The 17,159-nt window shown below is 42.7% G+C and overlaps 1 protein-coding gene across 1 annotated transcript; it reads right to left on the bottom strand.

Annotated features, from left to right (window-relative positions):
* Positions 1-12,349: 12,349 nt before the first annotated feature.
* On the bottom strand, positions 12,350-14,398 carry Ccin (calicin). The gene has a single exon (XM_051187685.1). The coding sequence runs from the start codon at positions 14,165-14,167 to the stop codon at positions 12,401-12,403; it is 1,767 nt and encodes a 588-aa protein (XP_051043642.1). The 5' UTR covers positions 14,168-14,398; the 3' UTR covers positions 12,350-12,400.
* Between the last annotated feature and the right edge of the window lie 2,761 nt (positions 14,399-17,159).

The raw sequence follows: 17,159 nt of genomic DNA, 5'->3' as shown, positions 1-17,159 counted from the left end.
ATAATTGCTTCAGAAAATGAGGAAATATTTGATAATGTGCAGTATTCACCTGATACTCTTAGTAGTCTGAGGCAGGAGCATCTTGAGTTCTAAGCCAGTCTAGACTAAATAGTAACACACATCCTCCGTCTCTTAAAAAGAGAATCCATCCTGATATTGTAAACATACCAATTTTTCCTAACTTGATCTATAACATCAACAAAGTAATAACAAAATCTCAACAGGTCTGATTCCAAACTATAGTGAATCTGACAAATCTATAGTTGGGGGGGATTATGCTAATGACCTAAGGCCAACAGGTGGGAAGAGAGAACTGGTAAACATATAAACAGATCACCACAGTGGAGTGCCAGGACAAGCGTCTATTTGGGGTAAAGAAATCCCAATTTAAACCTCACAAAATAATCAGTCTCTTGCATGTTACAGACCTCAATGTGAAGGTTTAACAACCATGTTTTTCAGAGAGATTGGAAAGGAATACTACAGGACCTTACGTATAGGATGCAACAAAGATCAAACAAGACGGGCATGGTGGCAGACATCTGTACTCCCAGCGCTTGGGACCAATTGGCAGAATAATTACCTCAAGTGAGGTTTGGGCTAATCAGGGATACAAAGATGTGTAGATGTGTTCTCAAAACAACAAAAAACCTAAAAAACCAAAAAGAAAAACAAAACAAAAATAAATAAAACAAAACAAACAAACAAAAAACAAAACAAAGTAAGACATACAAAGAGCAATAACAACAAAAGACAAGTTAAAATGAAACCATTCCACTTTGTAGGAAAGGCTGCAGAGGGAGATATGGTGTACAAATGGTAGTGGCTTCTAGTCACACTACATCAGAAACTCTTGTAAAACAAGGACAACCCAGCAGAAATAATGACTTGGTGAAAGAAACCTAGACACACACATGCAAAAGAGCTTAATTTGACTAGCAATCAGGATCATGCAAATAAGAAACATGTTGATTTTACATTATACCAGACTGAATATAATTAAAAAGTAGGATAATACCAACCATTGACAAGCAAGAAAGTAGCAGAGCTTCTCATATACTGCTTGTGGCAAAACAAACTGGCACAGTCACTTTGCAAAATGTTTTACCATTATCAACAAAGGAATTCTACCACTAGATATACAGACTGGATAAACTCGATCACATGCGCACTATTTGTAATCTCTCAAACTGGGAACAACTCAAATATTCCTTTGTATCCTGGGCAAATCAAATGACATGTTTATGTGACAGAATGCAGAAGTGAAATGGGAAGAATGGCATCCATGTGCAATAATATATTAAAAATGGGTTTGGAAAGGTGTTTCAGTGGTTAAGTACTTTTGCTGCTTTTGTAGAAAACCTGGATTAGATTCCTAGCACATATATGACATCTCACAACGATAACTCCAGTACCAGGGAGTCTGATGCCTTCTTCTGGCCTCCATAGGCTCTGCATGCATTCGGTGCACATAACTTCATGCAGACAAACACTCATATAAAATGAAAATAATTTTTTTAAAAAGTAATTTTGAGTAAACAAAGCTAGGCATAAAAGAATTTCTGCTGTACAATTCTCTCATGTATGGTTTAGAACAGAGCAAACAAATTCTTAAGTTAGACTTGCTAGCACAGGTCTGTAATAATAGGCATATTTGGGAGGCTGAGGCTAAAACAAGATGATTGCAAGTTCAAGACCAGCCTGGGCAACAGAGAGAGTTCAAGGGTAGTCTGGACAATTTATAGAGACTGTTTCTCAAAATGTTAAAAGAGGGCTGGGTAGTAGCTATAATTCCATGATAATGTACTTGCCTAGCGTGTGTGAAGCCCTGGGCTCAACCTTCAACATCCAAATGGTCTCTTTAAATAGTAAAATTATGTAGAAAGGAAATATCACAGGTTCAATGGGAAAGGAGGTGTACTGGGGACAATGACCACAAGGCGGCTTCCAGGGATAGTGGGAGGCTCTACTTTCCTGAATAGGGGTTACATAGATATTTGCAACAACTTTTATCCTGTACAGTTATCATGTGTATTATAGTCACTTAAATTTTTTTTGCAAGTCAACTGCAGAACTAGCTGTCCTGGAACTCTCTTTGCAGAACAGGCTGTACTCAAATTCAGAGATCCACCTGCCTCTGCCTCCTGAGTGCTGGGACCAAATGTGTGCACCACCATTGCCCAGCTTCTTTTTTATTTTTTTTAAGTTAAATTTATTCATTTTTTATTTTATGTGAGTTTTACCTGAATGCATTTATGTCTGGGTACCATGTGTGTGCCTAGGTGTTTTTTGATGGTTTTGAGCAACCATGTGGGTGCTGGGAATCGAACCCAGATCCTCTGTGGACTGTACAAGTGGTCTTAACCTGAGTCATCTCTCTAGCCCCTGTTTTTTGAGACAAGGTTTCTCCATGTAGTCCTGGCTGTCCTGAAACTCATGTTATAGACCAGACTGGCTTTAAACCCAGAGATCTGCCTGTCTCTGCCTCTCAAGTGCTGGGATTAAATGCATGCACCACCATACCCGGCTCCAATTCTGCTGTTGAGGACTGGTGGTATCAGTCAGTGGCAGAAGGGTACTGAGGAACGGTAATGGGCCACATGACAGAATGAAGCTTAATATAAACAAGTTAATTTAAGTTATAAGAGCTAGTTGGGAACAAACCTGAGCTAAAGGCCAAGTTTTCATAAATAATAAAAAGTCTGCAGGCCATTATTTAGGAGCTGACAGGCCAAAATAAGATCCATTATATTTGGTGCCCAAATGTGGAGCCCATATATGTAAGGGAGTATGGTTTTTCCACCCGCCACCTGGTCTTGTCCCGCCGCAGCACCAGCCCCAATTAGCACACAGAGACTCTGTATTAGATATAATTCTGTTGGCCCGGTACTAGTTTCTTATTGGCTAGCTCTGTCTTAAGTATTAACCCATTTCTGCTGATATATGTATTTCTCTTACCGGGGAGCCGGCCGGCATTCTGCTTTCTCCCGACTCTCCATCTTGACTCCTCCTTTCTACTTCCTCTTTCCTCCTTGTCTCCTAGTCCCTATCTTCCTTTCCTATTGGCCAACAGTGCTTTATTCATTAACCAGTATGAGAAACATATATACATAATGGCATCTCCCATCATCTCCTCTTTTCTGTCTAAATAAAAAGAATGGTTTTAACCTTAACATAGCAAAATATATCACACAACAGTTATCAAATAAGAATCACAATTAATAATATTTAGTCCATTAACATTTATCAAGATTAAAAAGAAACTATTCTATCATCTATCCTATATTTGTGAGTCTAAAGTCCTATATGTAACTTATCTTTAAGCTTAACTAAGGAAAACTATAACCATAACTATCTGTCTTCAACTCCTTCAAAGACCACAGAAGGATAGTATATAAACTCTAGAAATGACAGAGATATCTCGCCTTGTCAGTCACCTGATTTTCCTCTGTAATCTTCCATCTTCAGCCCATAGGCCATAGTGTGTCTGGCAGACTCTTCAGCAAAGTAGGAAACTTTAAACTGTCTTTTTGTATTGGCAGTTTGTCAGTCACTTTTCTCTGTGTCCTGCAGACTGTCTGGCAGACTCTTCCATGAAGCAGGAACTCTGTAGCAATGTCCATCTTGAATCAGCAGTCACTTTTCTGTGGGTCCTGCATGTCCGGTGTATACAGCATAACGTCAAGAGCAGTCCAGACAAGAGCAGTATCTTGTCCAAATGGCTAGTCTTGCCATATTGGAAGCAAACTCCATAATGAGTTTCTTCAATGTCCATCTTCCTTTCTGACGCAGGTGGTGTTGCCAGGAACAATTATGTCTCACTGTCAAGAAAAACCCTAAACCATTTTAAATGCCATGTTCTGTAGGTCTTTGAAAGGTTTGAAGAATGCCTATCCATCTCAAATACATGTCTGTATATCTAGAAATCTTAACTAACTTAACTATAATATCTGACTATCATAAGTACTATCTATAATCTGTATTGAATTATACATTACATCTCTAAATGAGTTATATAAACACAATACCTAAACAAAAGGAGAAATATACATATCACAAAATTGACCTTAAATTGTATCAATAAATGAAAATCCATTCCAAAACAAAGTATTCATTTCTATACCATAATCCCCTTTTTACCTTTAAAGAGAGATTGGTTATGGTCATTAACCATTTATAACCAAGCCCAGTTAAATGAAAACAAACATTTATAAACACTATTTGGGAATTTGGGCGTCGTTCTTTCCAAACTACTTCCTGCTGGTAGGGGGCGCTGTTATGGGGGATCCTAAGAAGACAGAAATCCTGGCTGTAGTCTGCAAGGCTGCTTTGTTCAACTGTTTTGAATGTAGGATCACCTGGTCCTCTGTTTCAGGGGTCTGGCTTGATCAAACCACATTAGTCTGGAAGGAATCCACAGCTTTTTATTTTCTGTGGAAACAAAAATAGAAATCCTTTTCCCCAGTAACTTGTCCTTAGACTTAAATTTTTGAGTCAAAGCATTTTTAAAATATGTAAATTGAATTAATCCAGCAGCATTTGTTTTAACAGTTATGTCCTTGGCAGTTAAACAATACAAAGACAATATAACACCATACAATATCCAGATTCTCTGAGTTTTCCATCTTTACGTGGCTTTATTATTACTCTGTTTATTTTACTTTTTACTTTTTATTATTTGAGACAGGGTTTCTCTGTGTAACTTTTATCTGTCCTGGAATTACTCTGCAAACCAGGTTTACTTTGAAATCACAAGATCTGCTTGCCTCTGTCTCTCAAGTGCTGGGATTAAAGGTGTGTGCCACCATACCCAGCTGTTCTCTGTCTTTTTAAAACCATTTTTTTCCCCAAGCCTACGTATTTTTTAAAACACACTGTAAACCTTTAGAGGTTTTTCTTAATATGACTCTGTCTTTACTGTAAATCTTTATCTTTGTCTGGTCATGAGTCTTTATCTGTTAAACAACAACACTGCTAAAATGAAAGTCTTTGTTGTTTCTGCTGTGGTTATCAAAGATGGCGGTGGCTATTTTACCGCCAACACTGAGAACTGTTCTCACTGCCTTGGTCTGCATGCTGCCGGCTTGGAGATGTGGTCACTGCCATTGCAAGCTCTTGTACACACCAATAAATTGTTAGCAGTGCTTTTTAAAAGCTGTGCGGTTTTTTGCCGCTTATGCTGAGTCAGGAACCTTCCCTTAAAGGAGCCGCGCGAATATCTGCTTGTCTCTCGCAAAGCAGAGTTCAACCAAGAAAAATGCTGCTACCAAGAAACCTTGCTTGTCTCTGTTGTTTTGTTTTTAAAACCCTTTTTAAAGCTTTTGTTAAATTTTAAGTGGAAGTTCTTATTAGCCACGTGGGCGCCATTTGTACCGAGTAGGGTTTTTCCTCCTGCCGCTGGTCTGGTCCCGCCGCCGTGCCAGCCCCAATTAACGCACAGAGACTCTGTATTTGATATTATGCTGTTGGCCAGTTACTAGTTTCTTATCTGCTAGCTCTGTCTTAAGTATTAACCCATTTCTGCTGATATATGTATTTCTCTTACCAGGGAGCCGGCCGGCATTCTGCTTTCTCCCGACTCTCCATCTTGACTCCTCCTTACTCCTTCCTCTTTCCTCCTTGCCTCCTAGTCCCTCCTATCTTCCTTTCCTATTGGCCAACAGTACTTTATTCATTAACCAGTATGAGAAACATATGTACATAATGGCATCTCCCATCACATATATCTAAGCATAGGGCCTGAGAAAGCCGAGGAAAGTTCTGGACAAGGAGCCAGATGCAGCTTCCTAGCAACTACAGTCTCTAAGCTAAGCCTGGTGCTTGAAGCATATAGAGGTATGGCTCCTTTAAGAGGCTCTGCTGTGGGGCCTGTGGGCAACCAGGAGGCTAGGGGCCTAGTAACTTCCCAGAGGTCAGGCAGGCGGGTAGGCCAGGGAAATAAGGTGACACTGGGTTTTGGACCTTGTATTAGATGGACCTTCATTAGATGGTTTTAAAGTAGAAACAGAAGATAAAAGGTTAATGACTTAACTGAGAATGGCTTAATACTGATTATACATACTACCATTTTATTATTTCACATTTTATTTTTAGTAGCTATAGTGATTTGCTATAACTTTCCAAAGAAAAAAAGCTTTAGAGATACAGGAAGAAGAAACATATAAAAGGTGGATTGATAAAAGACAAGCCTTAGCAGAAAAATTAGAAAAGTGCTGAGAGACAGAGGGGTTGCTAGATTTAAAAAAATTTAAAGCCATATTTCATATGATATATGTTCATCATTCGTGAAGCAGATATTAAATTCTTGAGCAATTCAGAATAGAGTAATCATCCAAGACTGGAAAGATATGATAAAAGCAGTATTAGAAGCTGGTCCTCAATTACAATGGTGATCATGGTGGAAGGAATAAGGAGATAGAACGGAGAAATAGGGCTAGAGGTATCAACAGTTCCCAAGTTCAGTTTGTAGGTAAAGGTCAATATGCTGAGATGCAAATTCAGGCTGAACATGATAGTAGCACCTAGGTACTATTCATACAGCAGCTTTAATTGTTTGGGACAAGGTTTCAGAAACAGGAAAAAGATCTGAACCATTCACTAAAATTATACAAAGTCCAAAGGAAGCATTCACACTGATATTTTTTTTTTTTACAAAGATTGACTTCACCTATAAAATGAAGACTATCAGATTTAGAAGTTAGACAAGTATTAATCAAAGCTTTGAAGTTTGAAAATGCTAGTCCTGAATGCAAAAAGGTGACTAGGCCTCTGAAGGCAAGATTGGCACCAATAGATGAATAGAGTAGAAATGTGGCTCAGATTGGATCTCATACTTATGCAATTTTAGTAGGAGAAATAATCGCTAAAGTTTTAACAAAAGCCAAACTGTCTTGACTGTGACAAGCAAGGCCATTTCAAAAGGGACTGTGGGCAACGCATTCCTAGAACCAATATTTTTTTCTAGAGATAATTCAAAAAAAGAGGCCCAAGCTTCTAGAATATGCAGAAGGTGTGGCAAAGGCTGGCGCTGGACTAATGAATGCAGACCAACAAGGACAAACAAGGTGAAACCCCCTGGGGGCCTCTCACAGGCCCTAGTTGGCCGTTTCAGGCCAGCAGCAGAGAAACTCATCTTCAAAGTGATTGAACAGCTCAGCTCTGAAGGTAGCCATTAATAATCCAGATATCAAAGTCACAGCGCTTTAGGAGATAAAACAGAAAACACGGGAGTGAACAGAAAACAGGCATTTCGGCAAGCTTCTATAGCTGCTAGGAGGCCAAAACTAAAAGTATTAATAAATAATACCGAAATTGAAGGATAGACGTAGGAGCAGACGTAACAATAATTTCACCAAAATCTTGACCTTCAGATTGGCCTCTTCAGGAGATAAATGTTCAGCAGCTAGGAATTGGGACACTATCTTAGGTAAGACAAAGTCTAAAATGGATTAAATGCATAGAGCCAGAAGTTTAATAGGAAAATTAAAGCCATATGTGACTAATATAGCCATAGATCTGTTGGGGGGAGAGATCATACAGCAGAGGGAAGCACAGATAAACATTCTTCCAACTCCAGAGATAGGCTGTAAAGAGATGTTCTCAATAAAGAAATTTTGAAGTGTTATTGTCCAAGTTATCCATAAGCAGGGCACAGCAGAGGTTGGCTCTTTTACCACTGGCAGACCACCAACTGCTGTGCCACTAAAATGGTTAACTGACAAGCCTGTTTGGGTAGGGTAGTGGCCTCTGACAAAAGAAGAGTTACAGGCACTGGAACAGCTAGCTAGCCCTCGAATTTTCCTATATTTATCATTAAAAGTGGGGGATGTTAACAGATCTGAGAACAATCAATAAAGTCATTTAGCCTATGGGTTTCTTATAACCTGGAATCCCTTTAACTTCTTTATTACCTAATACATGGCCTATTCTAGTAATTCATTTAAAAGATTGCTTTTTCACAATCTCTTTGCATGAGCAAGATAGAAAAAAATTGCTTTTACAATGCCCATTTGTAATAAATAATTCTCAACCTGTTAAAAGGTTCCATTGGAGGTACCTTCCCACAAAGATTTTCCAATAGTTCTAACTTATGTTAATAATTTGTACAATAGCCTTTAGAAATAATTCATAGTTTCCTCAGTCTATAATTTACCATTATATGGATGAATTTGATCAGCTATAAAAGGAAATGTGCTGAAAGTCTCAGAATTCCATAAAAAACACCATGCAAAAGTTTAAAGAAAGATCACTTAGCAACAAGCCAAGGAAAATATGAAGAAATGCCCTACTTGTTCTTTATATAACCAAACTCCACTGCCTGCAGGAAGTAACCCAAAATGTACCCAAAGAAATGAAATTTGGCAAATGGATGTGTTTCATTTTGCAAAGTTTGGAAAAGTAATGTATGTGTACCATACCATAGATACATATTCAGGATTTCAATGGACAACTGCTTTAAGTTCTGAGAAGGTTGATTCTGTAATTATATATTTATTAGAAGTTGTGGCCATCATGGGGATACCTGTACAAATTAAGATTGACAATGCTCTAGCATATGTCTCTAGTAAAATGAAACAGTTTTTTGCATATCATAACATAAAGCATATTAATGGCATACCATATAATCCTACAAGACAAGCAGTTATAGAAAAATCCAACCTACTTTGAAATATATGCTTAATAAATGAAAGGGGTAACAAAGACTCCCCCAGAGATAGATTACATAGTGCGTTATTAACTTTAAATGTTTTAAATGCTAATGAGCAAAAAACAACAGCTTTTGAGAGACATTGGATTGTGGAAAATACTGCTGAATTAAATTAAACCATCCTATATATTTTAAGGATGTCTTAAACACAGATTGGAAATCAGAAAATGTATTGCACTGGGAAAGAGGTTATGCCTTTGCTTCCACAGGAAATGAAGAGCTATAGATTCCTTCAAAAGTAATGAAGATCAGATTTAACCTGGGGAGAACTCCTGAAAATCTTGGCTGCAGACATTAAGGAAGAAACCAAGAAAAACTACAAGAGGTGTAACATATGCTGATCCCTCTCTATATAGTAACAGCTCTGAGACTGGCTAACACCCCATGACTTATTACATGCCATCCTTACATATGGCATGGATGGAGATTTATATTACAGTTTGGTTATGCAGTCCAAACGGACTTATACAGCTGGCAGATGCCTTTTACCTGCTCAAACATAAAACAAGAAAATCATCTTTAGCTGATTTGTGCACACTGCAATTCTAAACTTGTGTTAATGCAGATATTTATATTACCTTTAAAAAGTCTGTGTCTTCAGAAAGAAAAAAAGGACCAGACACCAATAAGACAAGTAGCCCAGGTGATCCAGCCTCTCAGAATGCCTTCATTGCCATTTCCTCAAAACTCTCTATCCAGGTCAACTTTAAAGTGGCTAGATAAGATGGTCCAATCTCACAGACTACTCCAGCCAGGGCTTTCCCATCACACACAGAGACAGCAAATGATACAGTTAGCTCTTCCAGGACTTAGCAGTTATCATCATTTTCTCATGGTCCACACAGTAGGAAGCAATTTTAAGAACACAATGTCCAAGTGCCTGAGAAGGAGATGGGTGGGTTTTGGTCTTTCAATGAGTTATGGATGTTTGTGGTCATTTAGGGGGGCTGGTTGCAAGCTGTTAGTGGTCATGATCAGGGACGAAACTAAACAAAGGTGGTTGGTTAGATTAAGGGATCTCTTTCTTTTTCTTACTTCCTTTCTTCTTTCTTTTTATTTCCTCTTCCCTTCTTATTATCCTATCTAGTGTTTCAGGGAAAGGGAAGATAAGGAATGAAAAGAAGAAAGGGGGAATATAGGAATGATATGATTTTAAAAAGTAGATTATTGAATCAACTTTTAAACTAAAAAAGTCTCATGTCATTATTTGGGAGCTGGCAGTCCAAAGAAAGACCCATTATAGCATGTGTTATATGAGCCTCCAAAACACAAAGCTAAGTCAGAGACACCAGACAAGCTATATGACCATCCCATTTACATGAAATTCTAGAACTATGTAAGTCAGGTAAACTCCTAGTAAATGCTTGCTTCAGGCTTGGGGGTGGTGGAACCACAGGTATGAGCCACCATGCCTAGTATTCAGGGTTTGTTTCTGGGACAGACAGAATTCTACAGTTGATAGTGATGCTGACTCTGAGCTCTGGGAATGACTAAGAGCCATATAGTTTCATACTTGAGAAAAAAAATATTTGAGGTAGGGTCTCAGTGTGTAGTACCAGATGTCTTGGAACTAACTATGTAGTTCAGGCTTTCCTCAACTCCACAGAAATCCACTTGTCTCTACCTCCTGAGTGCTGGGATTAAAAAGCATTTGCCGCCATGCTCAGCCTTTTTTATTTTCTTTGAGATTGGGTTCTAATGTAGCCCAGGCTGGTCTCAAACTTGCTACATAGTAGTTGTGAATGACCTTGAACTCCCAATCCTTCCATCTTCACAAAATACTGGGATTATATACTGAAAGCTGTATACCTTTTGTTCACTTGTTGGCTTTTTTTGAATTTTGTGTATGTTGGTGTTTTGCTTGCATGTCTGCGTGTCTGTCTGTGTACTGTGTATATTGTGTGCAGTGCTCATTGACAAGCCCAGAAGGTGGGCATCAGATTCTAGGATCTGGAGTTACAGATAGTTGTGAGCCACCATGCAAGAGCAACTACGCTCTTAATTGCTGAGCTATTTTTCCAGCCCCTTTGTGTTTTGTTTTTTGTTTTGTTTTGTTTGTTTTTGTTTTTTGTTTTGTTTTGTTTGAGACAGGATCTCCTCCTGTAGCCCAGCCACACCTGAGACTCATGTAACCCAGACTCATCTTAAACTGCTGAGATTATAGGCACGAACCACCATGTCCTATTAAACTGTATGTTTTGAATAAATGGATTATAGGTAGTGTAGATTATTTTTCATAAAGCTTTTAGAAACATGTCAACATTCCATTCTATTGCATTTCTGAGCAGCACAATTTGGGCCAACATACTTGATATTTGAGTGCCAGATGATCATGCCTTAACAGAGATTAAAAAGGTGATTTAGAAGAAGATAGGGGATTCTCTAGGTAATAGGTTCTGGCCTTCTTGACACCAGCTTTCACCCTTCTGTGGCATCCATGGGCAACATCTTGGAAATATTTGGACAGAGCAAAACTCATCCTTTAACAAGGCAATTGTGAGCCAGGTGTGGAAGTCATCCCAGCACTAGAGGTTACAAAGGAGACTAGGTGTAGGCGGGAGGGTCATGGTTCCAGGGCAGCCGCAGCTACATAGTGAGTTCCTGAGAGGCCTGAGCTACAGAAGGAAACCCTGTGACAGAAGTGTGTGTGTGTGTGTGTGGGGGGGTGTCCTCAACACATCAGTGAACGCTGGGGAACTATCCGTTCTAAGCATTCCACATGTGCTAAGTCATTAAAACTCCAAATTGACACCGTTAGGTAAGCTGTCTCATTATCTCTCTGTTACAGAAAAGGAAATTAAGACAGAAACACAAATTAACTGACCTACAATGACCTAGTGAGCTTGAACTGGAATTCAAACCATGCTACCTACTGCCCATCACAGCATCCACAAGCTTCAGTTCCCTATAGATAAGGATTTCTTTCTTCTCCCTTTACTGACAGTTCTTCAACCCCTTCCAACTTCCCGCCCCTATTCAAACCTCACAATCCTGGGGTGGGTTCTCAGTAAAACTTTCCTACTAGAAGCAGTAGTAAATAATCCTGTTTCCCCATAAGTGAGACACAAAACTAGCCTCAGTACACAAATACCACCAAGTGTCCACCCTGCTTGTCCCCGAGCTTTGTCCACACACCACCTTCTTCCCCAGCCCACAAGGTTGCTCTTCCAGACCTAGGATGGGCCCTTTCTTACTTCCCCGGAAGACCCTAAGCAAACATACACTGGAAGAAACCACAGCATCACAATTCAGTCTAGCAGATCGCTGAGAGGTGACTACAGCAGTAGAAAATCCCCTAGCCCAGGGTCTGGGAGGAACTTCAATCCCACAGCCACAGCCACACACCCACACCCACGCCGACGGTTCTTTTTCCTGCCTTAGTTTAGAGACTCCTAGTGCTGGAGTAACTCTTTAAAAATAAATAAATAAATAAATAAATAAATAAATAAATAAATATCTGCCCTGCCCCCTGTGGACCAGTATCTGAGATGCTGCCATCCCACACAGAGATGCCAGCCAGTTTCTGCTAGTGAGACACATTAACCCTGAACTTGTGCCTAGCCCAGAATCTCCATTTTCATAGCAAGCATTGACTAACACAGAAAGAAACCCAAAGGCCACATTTCCTCTCTTGCTCTGTCATTAAATTGTGAATAATAATGCATTTACTTATTCTCCCACTTAAAAAGTTGTTTAAATTCTTTGAAGAATCTTGCAAGGTAACTTGGCTAGACAACAGGCAGGACAGTCCAGTGCCTCGGGTGGGGAGGCGAGGGTCTTCCATTCACCTATCTTTTGGTCCAGCAAGTAAGCATTAGGATTGATGGTGTAGTCCTTTGTCTGGACATCGCTGGCTGTGGTGACACCCCCACATACAAATACCTTGTTGTCTCCAATGGAGCAGATAGCATGGGACACATCCAAGGGACAACTGTTGGGCAGCAGAGGCACTGAGGTGGTTGACTTGTTGGCCTTTATCTTCTGTAAGTTGATTTCCACACTCTGCCGGTGGCTGTGCACACGGAGGATGTTGTCTTGATGGAAAGAGAGCAGTGGCCGGTGGTTGAATTCAATGGGGAAAGTGATACACTGGACCACTTCCCCTGTACTGGTGTCAAAGCAGTCCACTACACCGACCCTGGAGATGTAGCCCTTCACCAGGCATCGCCCAGTGACAATGTACAGGTTCCGGTCACCCTTGGTGATTACTGCTGTGCCGTCCATAGGGATGCTCATCTTCCCCGCCAGGCACCAGGCTTCCTTCCGTTCGTCGTAGCGATAGATGTTGGAGACATACCGGCGTGGGGCAATGCTCCCACCCACCGAGTACACTGTTCCCCCACAGGTCACCATGGTGTGGAAGACAAGCCCGATGGGTAGATCAGGTAGCTTGGTCCAGGAGTTGTCATCCATGTCATACCGCCATGCCGTCTTCAGTCCTGAAATCTGCTCAGTGGTGCCACCGGAGATGTAGATGTAACGGCCTGCAGCAGTTGCGCTCAGTGCTGCTGCTCGGTAGGGCATCTCTGAGAGCTTCAGCCACAGGTTCTCCTGGATGATATAAGCAAACACTCCATCGTTGAACTTGCCGTGGGCCTTCTGGCCACCAAGGATGACCACTGAGTCGAGCAGGGCCCCTTTCCGCTGGTAGCTCAGCAGGCTGCACGGCCGCTCCTGCTTGCGGTCCATTAGGACACTCTCGATCAAGGTTGCATGGGCCGAGTTGTTCTCCAAACCTGTCAGCTTATTGCTGGCAAACATGAGCGTCTTGTTGGAGACAGCATTGAGATTGATGTAGTTGAAGAACTTCTTGAAGTATTTTTCCCGTTCCTCCTTCCGGAAGTACACCCAATTGATGAGTGCACTGAGAGCCTGGTCCTCGTTGAGCACATGAAGGTTTTCATCGCGAAGCAGGCGGCCGAAGATGACAGGCGGGCAGCGCATGAAGTGCATGGAGCCTTCGGGACTGGCCCAGAAGTGGAAGTTGTCACGAATGCCAGAGTAGGCCAAGTCTGATACTTCTTTGAGCTCAAACAGCTCAGCCAGGAAGAGGTAACGCAAGCAGTTGGCACGGCGAATGGACTTAATAAGGAAGTCATTGCAGTGAATCCGGAGGCGTGGGGTGTTGAAATACTGAGCGCCCCGAAGCAATTCCTCTACATTCTGCTCTGAGATCACCACTTTGCCGCTGTAGAAGTAGTCCAGGAGCTGGTCCACCGTGCCTGGACTCAGGTAGTTGGGGTCAATGGTGATGAAGAGCTCGTCGGTGGTCTTCGTGTCATTGCTGGAGATGAGACTTTTCACCAGTGGCGAGACAGCAGCCAGCACATTGCGATGTGCGAAGAAGACATGGTGGTCCACAGTCAGGGCCATGTCCCAGTACTCTTTGCGCTTCCTCTGTTTGTTCAAGTTTTGCAGTACGAAGCTGTTGTAGTTTTTCTCTGTGAATTCCAGTTTCATGGTGCTTCTCGTTGGCTGAGATAGAGATCAGTAGCAGGTGCTGGAGGACAGACTTTTTCAGGCCTTTGGGATTTGGACGGATGGTTGTTGGCAGAGCAGCTGATCAGAGAGGAGTGGGGGGTGGGAGAGAGGGTGATGTCATAGAATGGGTGAGGTCATCATAATGCAGCCCCCTTCCCACCCCCAGGCCTTTGTCAGAGCCATGGGGCCTTTCTCTCCTCAGATGGCTCCAACCTGCAGAGGCCGTAAGGACCTGGTTCAAACCAGACTCCAGAGGAAGGTCAGGGAATGGACCCCACCTGGGGCTTTCAAGATGGATTCAAGGTTTCACCAGGAATGTCAATACTAGTTTGGGAGGGGCAGAAGGCAGCTTTGTATAGTGGAGATAATGGGAGGGGAGGAGATGGGGTTAGCACCATCTGGAAGCCTCCCGTGTCACCAGCGAAGTTAAAGTCCTGATAAGAAAGGATCTCTGGGTGTCATAGATGCAGTTGGAGGCAGAGCAGGCTGGGTGTAAGGCATTACCCCACCCTTCCAGGAAGCCAGGGCCAGCCAGTTTCCACGTTCTGATTCTTAGGTCCAACGGCCCTTTCTCTGCCAAGGTGGGCATACGTAGCCAGGACACCATTTTTATTCATAATGGAGAGGTTGGCAACACTCGCTGGAGCAGAAACGAAGAGGACGGCCAGCACCAGGAAAATGGAAGAGTTTGGAAATGTCCTGCTCCAGATTTCCAAGTATCTAGTAAAATGCTGGATAGTGCCTTGCCGGTTCTCTCCATCCAGAGTTACTTAGACAAGTTCTCTCGGGCCTCAGAATCATTTTCTGTGATATGGGAACAAAAAACTGGACAGCAGTAGGTACAGTGCTTAGCTTGTAGCAAACGTTCAAATAAAATGCCAGCTGCTGTTTTAGTCACTATTACCGCCGCTAATGGGCGCTGGTGGGAGGTTGTGGGCATCCCCCAAGCTCTCGGCGGGTTGCAGGAGCCTGCTGCGGCCGCACGGTGGGGCTACAGAGTCACCTCCTGGTTGGGAGCAGGCCGCCTGCGCGCTCCGCGGCCCCAACTGCGTAGCAAGAGGAAACCGGCCGCTGGAAGCCCTTTCCACCTGCTTTGTCGCACCTGGGGTTCCGTGGTGTGGGAGGGGCTCGGAAACGCACCCATCTGAACACAGGGGTCAAAGTCAGACAGACCCACATCTGTTCTCATGTTTCAGATGTGGAACCAAAGCCAGAGCGGGTGCATGACCGCTCAAGAAGAGCCTTGCCATTTGGGTCCTTGTAATAAAGCTGGTCAGGAGGACCTGGCTCAGATCCTGATCTGCTCTCTGGCCTCATCCTGACCACTCCCCAGACCATCTCTCTCTGGCTTTGTCATTCACCTTTTCATTCAAAACCGAGCCTTTTCTATTTGTGGGACTTGGTAATTTGAAACTTTTATTATTATTTTCTAAACAATTACTTTTCATTACTGAAGTTACTCATCTTGATGTTTGCTTTTCAGGACAGAGAAAGGCTCAGAACTTGTCTCCCCATTTGGAGGAATACTTAGGTTCCAGCCCCACCCCTGTGTGGCTCGGGAGCGGAGCGTCTCTCCCTCTGGGAGCAGGTTTTTTTTTTTTTTTTTTTTTTTTTTTCCCAACTGCAGGCTTCTCCACCTCTAGTCACCTGAGAAGCAGTGGCCACTGGCTGGAGGAAGCATCATCCTGATGCTGATCTGATGCAGATAAGGACACTTGACTCCCAGCAGCCTTCTGGCTGCCAGACCTCACTTGCTGGGACATTTTCCAGAAGCAGGAGGTCATCAGACCCCTGAGCTCCAGGACAGGAAGGAGTGCACTCACTGTGTGCATGGCAGTCTGGGAGGACCTGACAGACTTGACAGAACAGGCTTGCTCAACTCAAGTTCAGTGGTCGTGGTGCTCTGATGTAGAAAGCACGGAAAGCTCAGAATCCCTGTTCCTTGGCAGGGAGAGGCAGGAGGACCTTTGAATTTAAGGGTCAGCCTGGGCAACATGCAGAGACCTTAAAACAAAACAAAGCAGGGTATGGTGGCCCACAGATGTCTCAGCCCTCAGGAGGCTGAGGAAAGAGGATCGTAAGTTCAGGCCAGTCTGGGCAACATAATAGACCGTCTCAAAGTTAAAAATGTAAAAAGGAAAAGATGGATGGGGAACATAGCTCAGTGGGTAGAATGCTTGTCTACCATGCACAAAGCCCTGGGTTGATCCCCACATAAACTAGGTATGGTGGCCCATGCCTGGAATCCAAGCCCTCGAATGACAGAAACAGAAGATTTTGAGTTCAAGGCCACCCTCAGCTATATTGTCTTGAGTTCTGGGCCAGCCTGGACTACTTGAGACTTTAAAAAAGAAAAGAAAGAAGTATATGAGGTGGCTCTGCAGGTAAAATGCTTGCTCAGCAAGCCTGACCACCCAAATTCAATTCCTGGGGACCCACATAAAGGTGAAAGCACACAAGTAACTCCACAGAGTTGTTCTTAGTCCCCACCACCACCACACGCACGCACGCACACACGCACGCACGCACACACGCACGCACGCACACATGCCCGCACAGAGTTTTGCTCTGAGACAGTGTTTTGGCTGACCTGGAATTGAGAAAACACCTCAATTAGGTTGGCCTGTATGCAAGTCAGGAAGGTATTGCCTTGATTAGTGATTGATGTGGGAGGGCCAGCTCACTGTGGGTTGGTACCATCCTTGGGCAGGAGGTCCTGTGTGTATAAGAGAAGAGGCTGAGCAAGCCATGGACCCCAGGTTCCTTCCTGACTTTCCTCAGTGATGCACAGTTACCTGAAAGTGTAAGATGCAATGAACCCTTTCCTCCCCAAGCAGCGCTCAGTCATGGTGTTTTATCACAGTAATAAAAACCTTAAGACACAAGGTCTCTTTATGAAGCCCTGGCTGTCCTGCAACTCCATAGGTAGACCAGGCTGGCTTGGAACTCACCAAGAACTGCCTGTTTGTCT

This window comes from Phodopus roborovskii, unplaced genomic scaffold, assembly GCF_943737965.1.
Source record: "Phodopus roborovskii unplaced genomic scaffold, PHOROB, whole genome shotgun sequence".
Lineage (NCBI taxonomy): Eukaryota > Metazoa > Chordata > Mammalia > Rodentia > Cricetidae > Phodopus > Phodopus roborovskii.
Note: the sequence above shows the minus strand (reverse complement) of the source record. Positions and strands in the feature narration are given on the sequence as shown.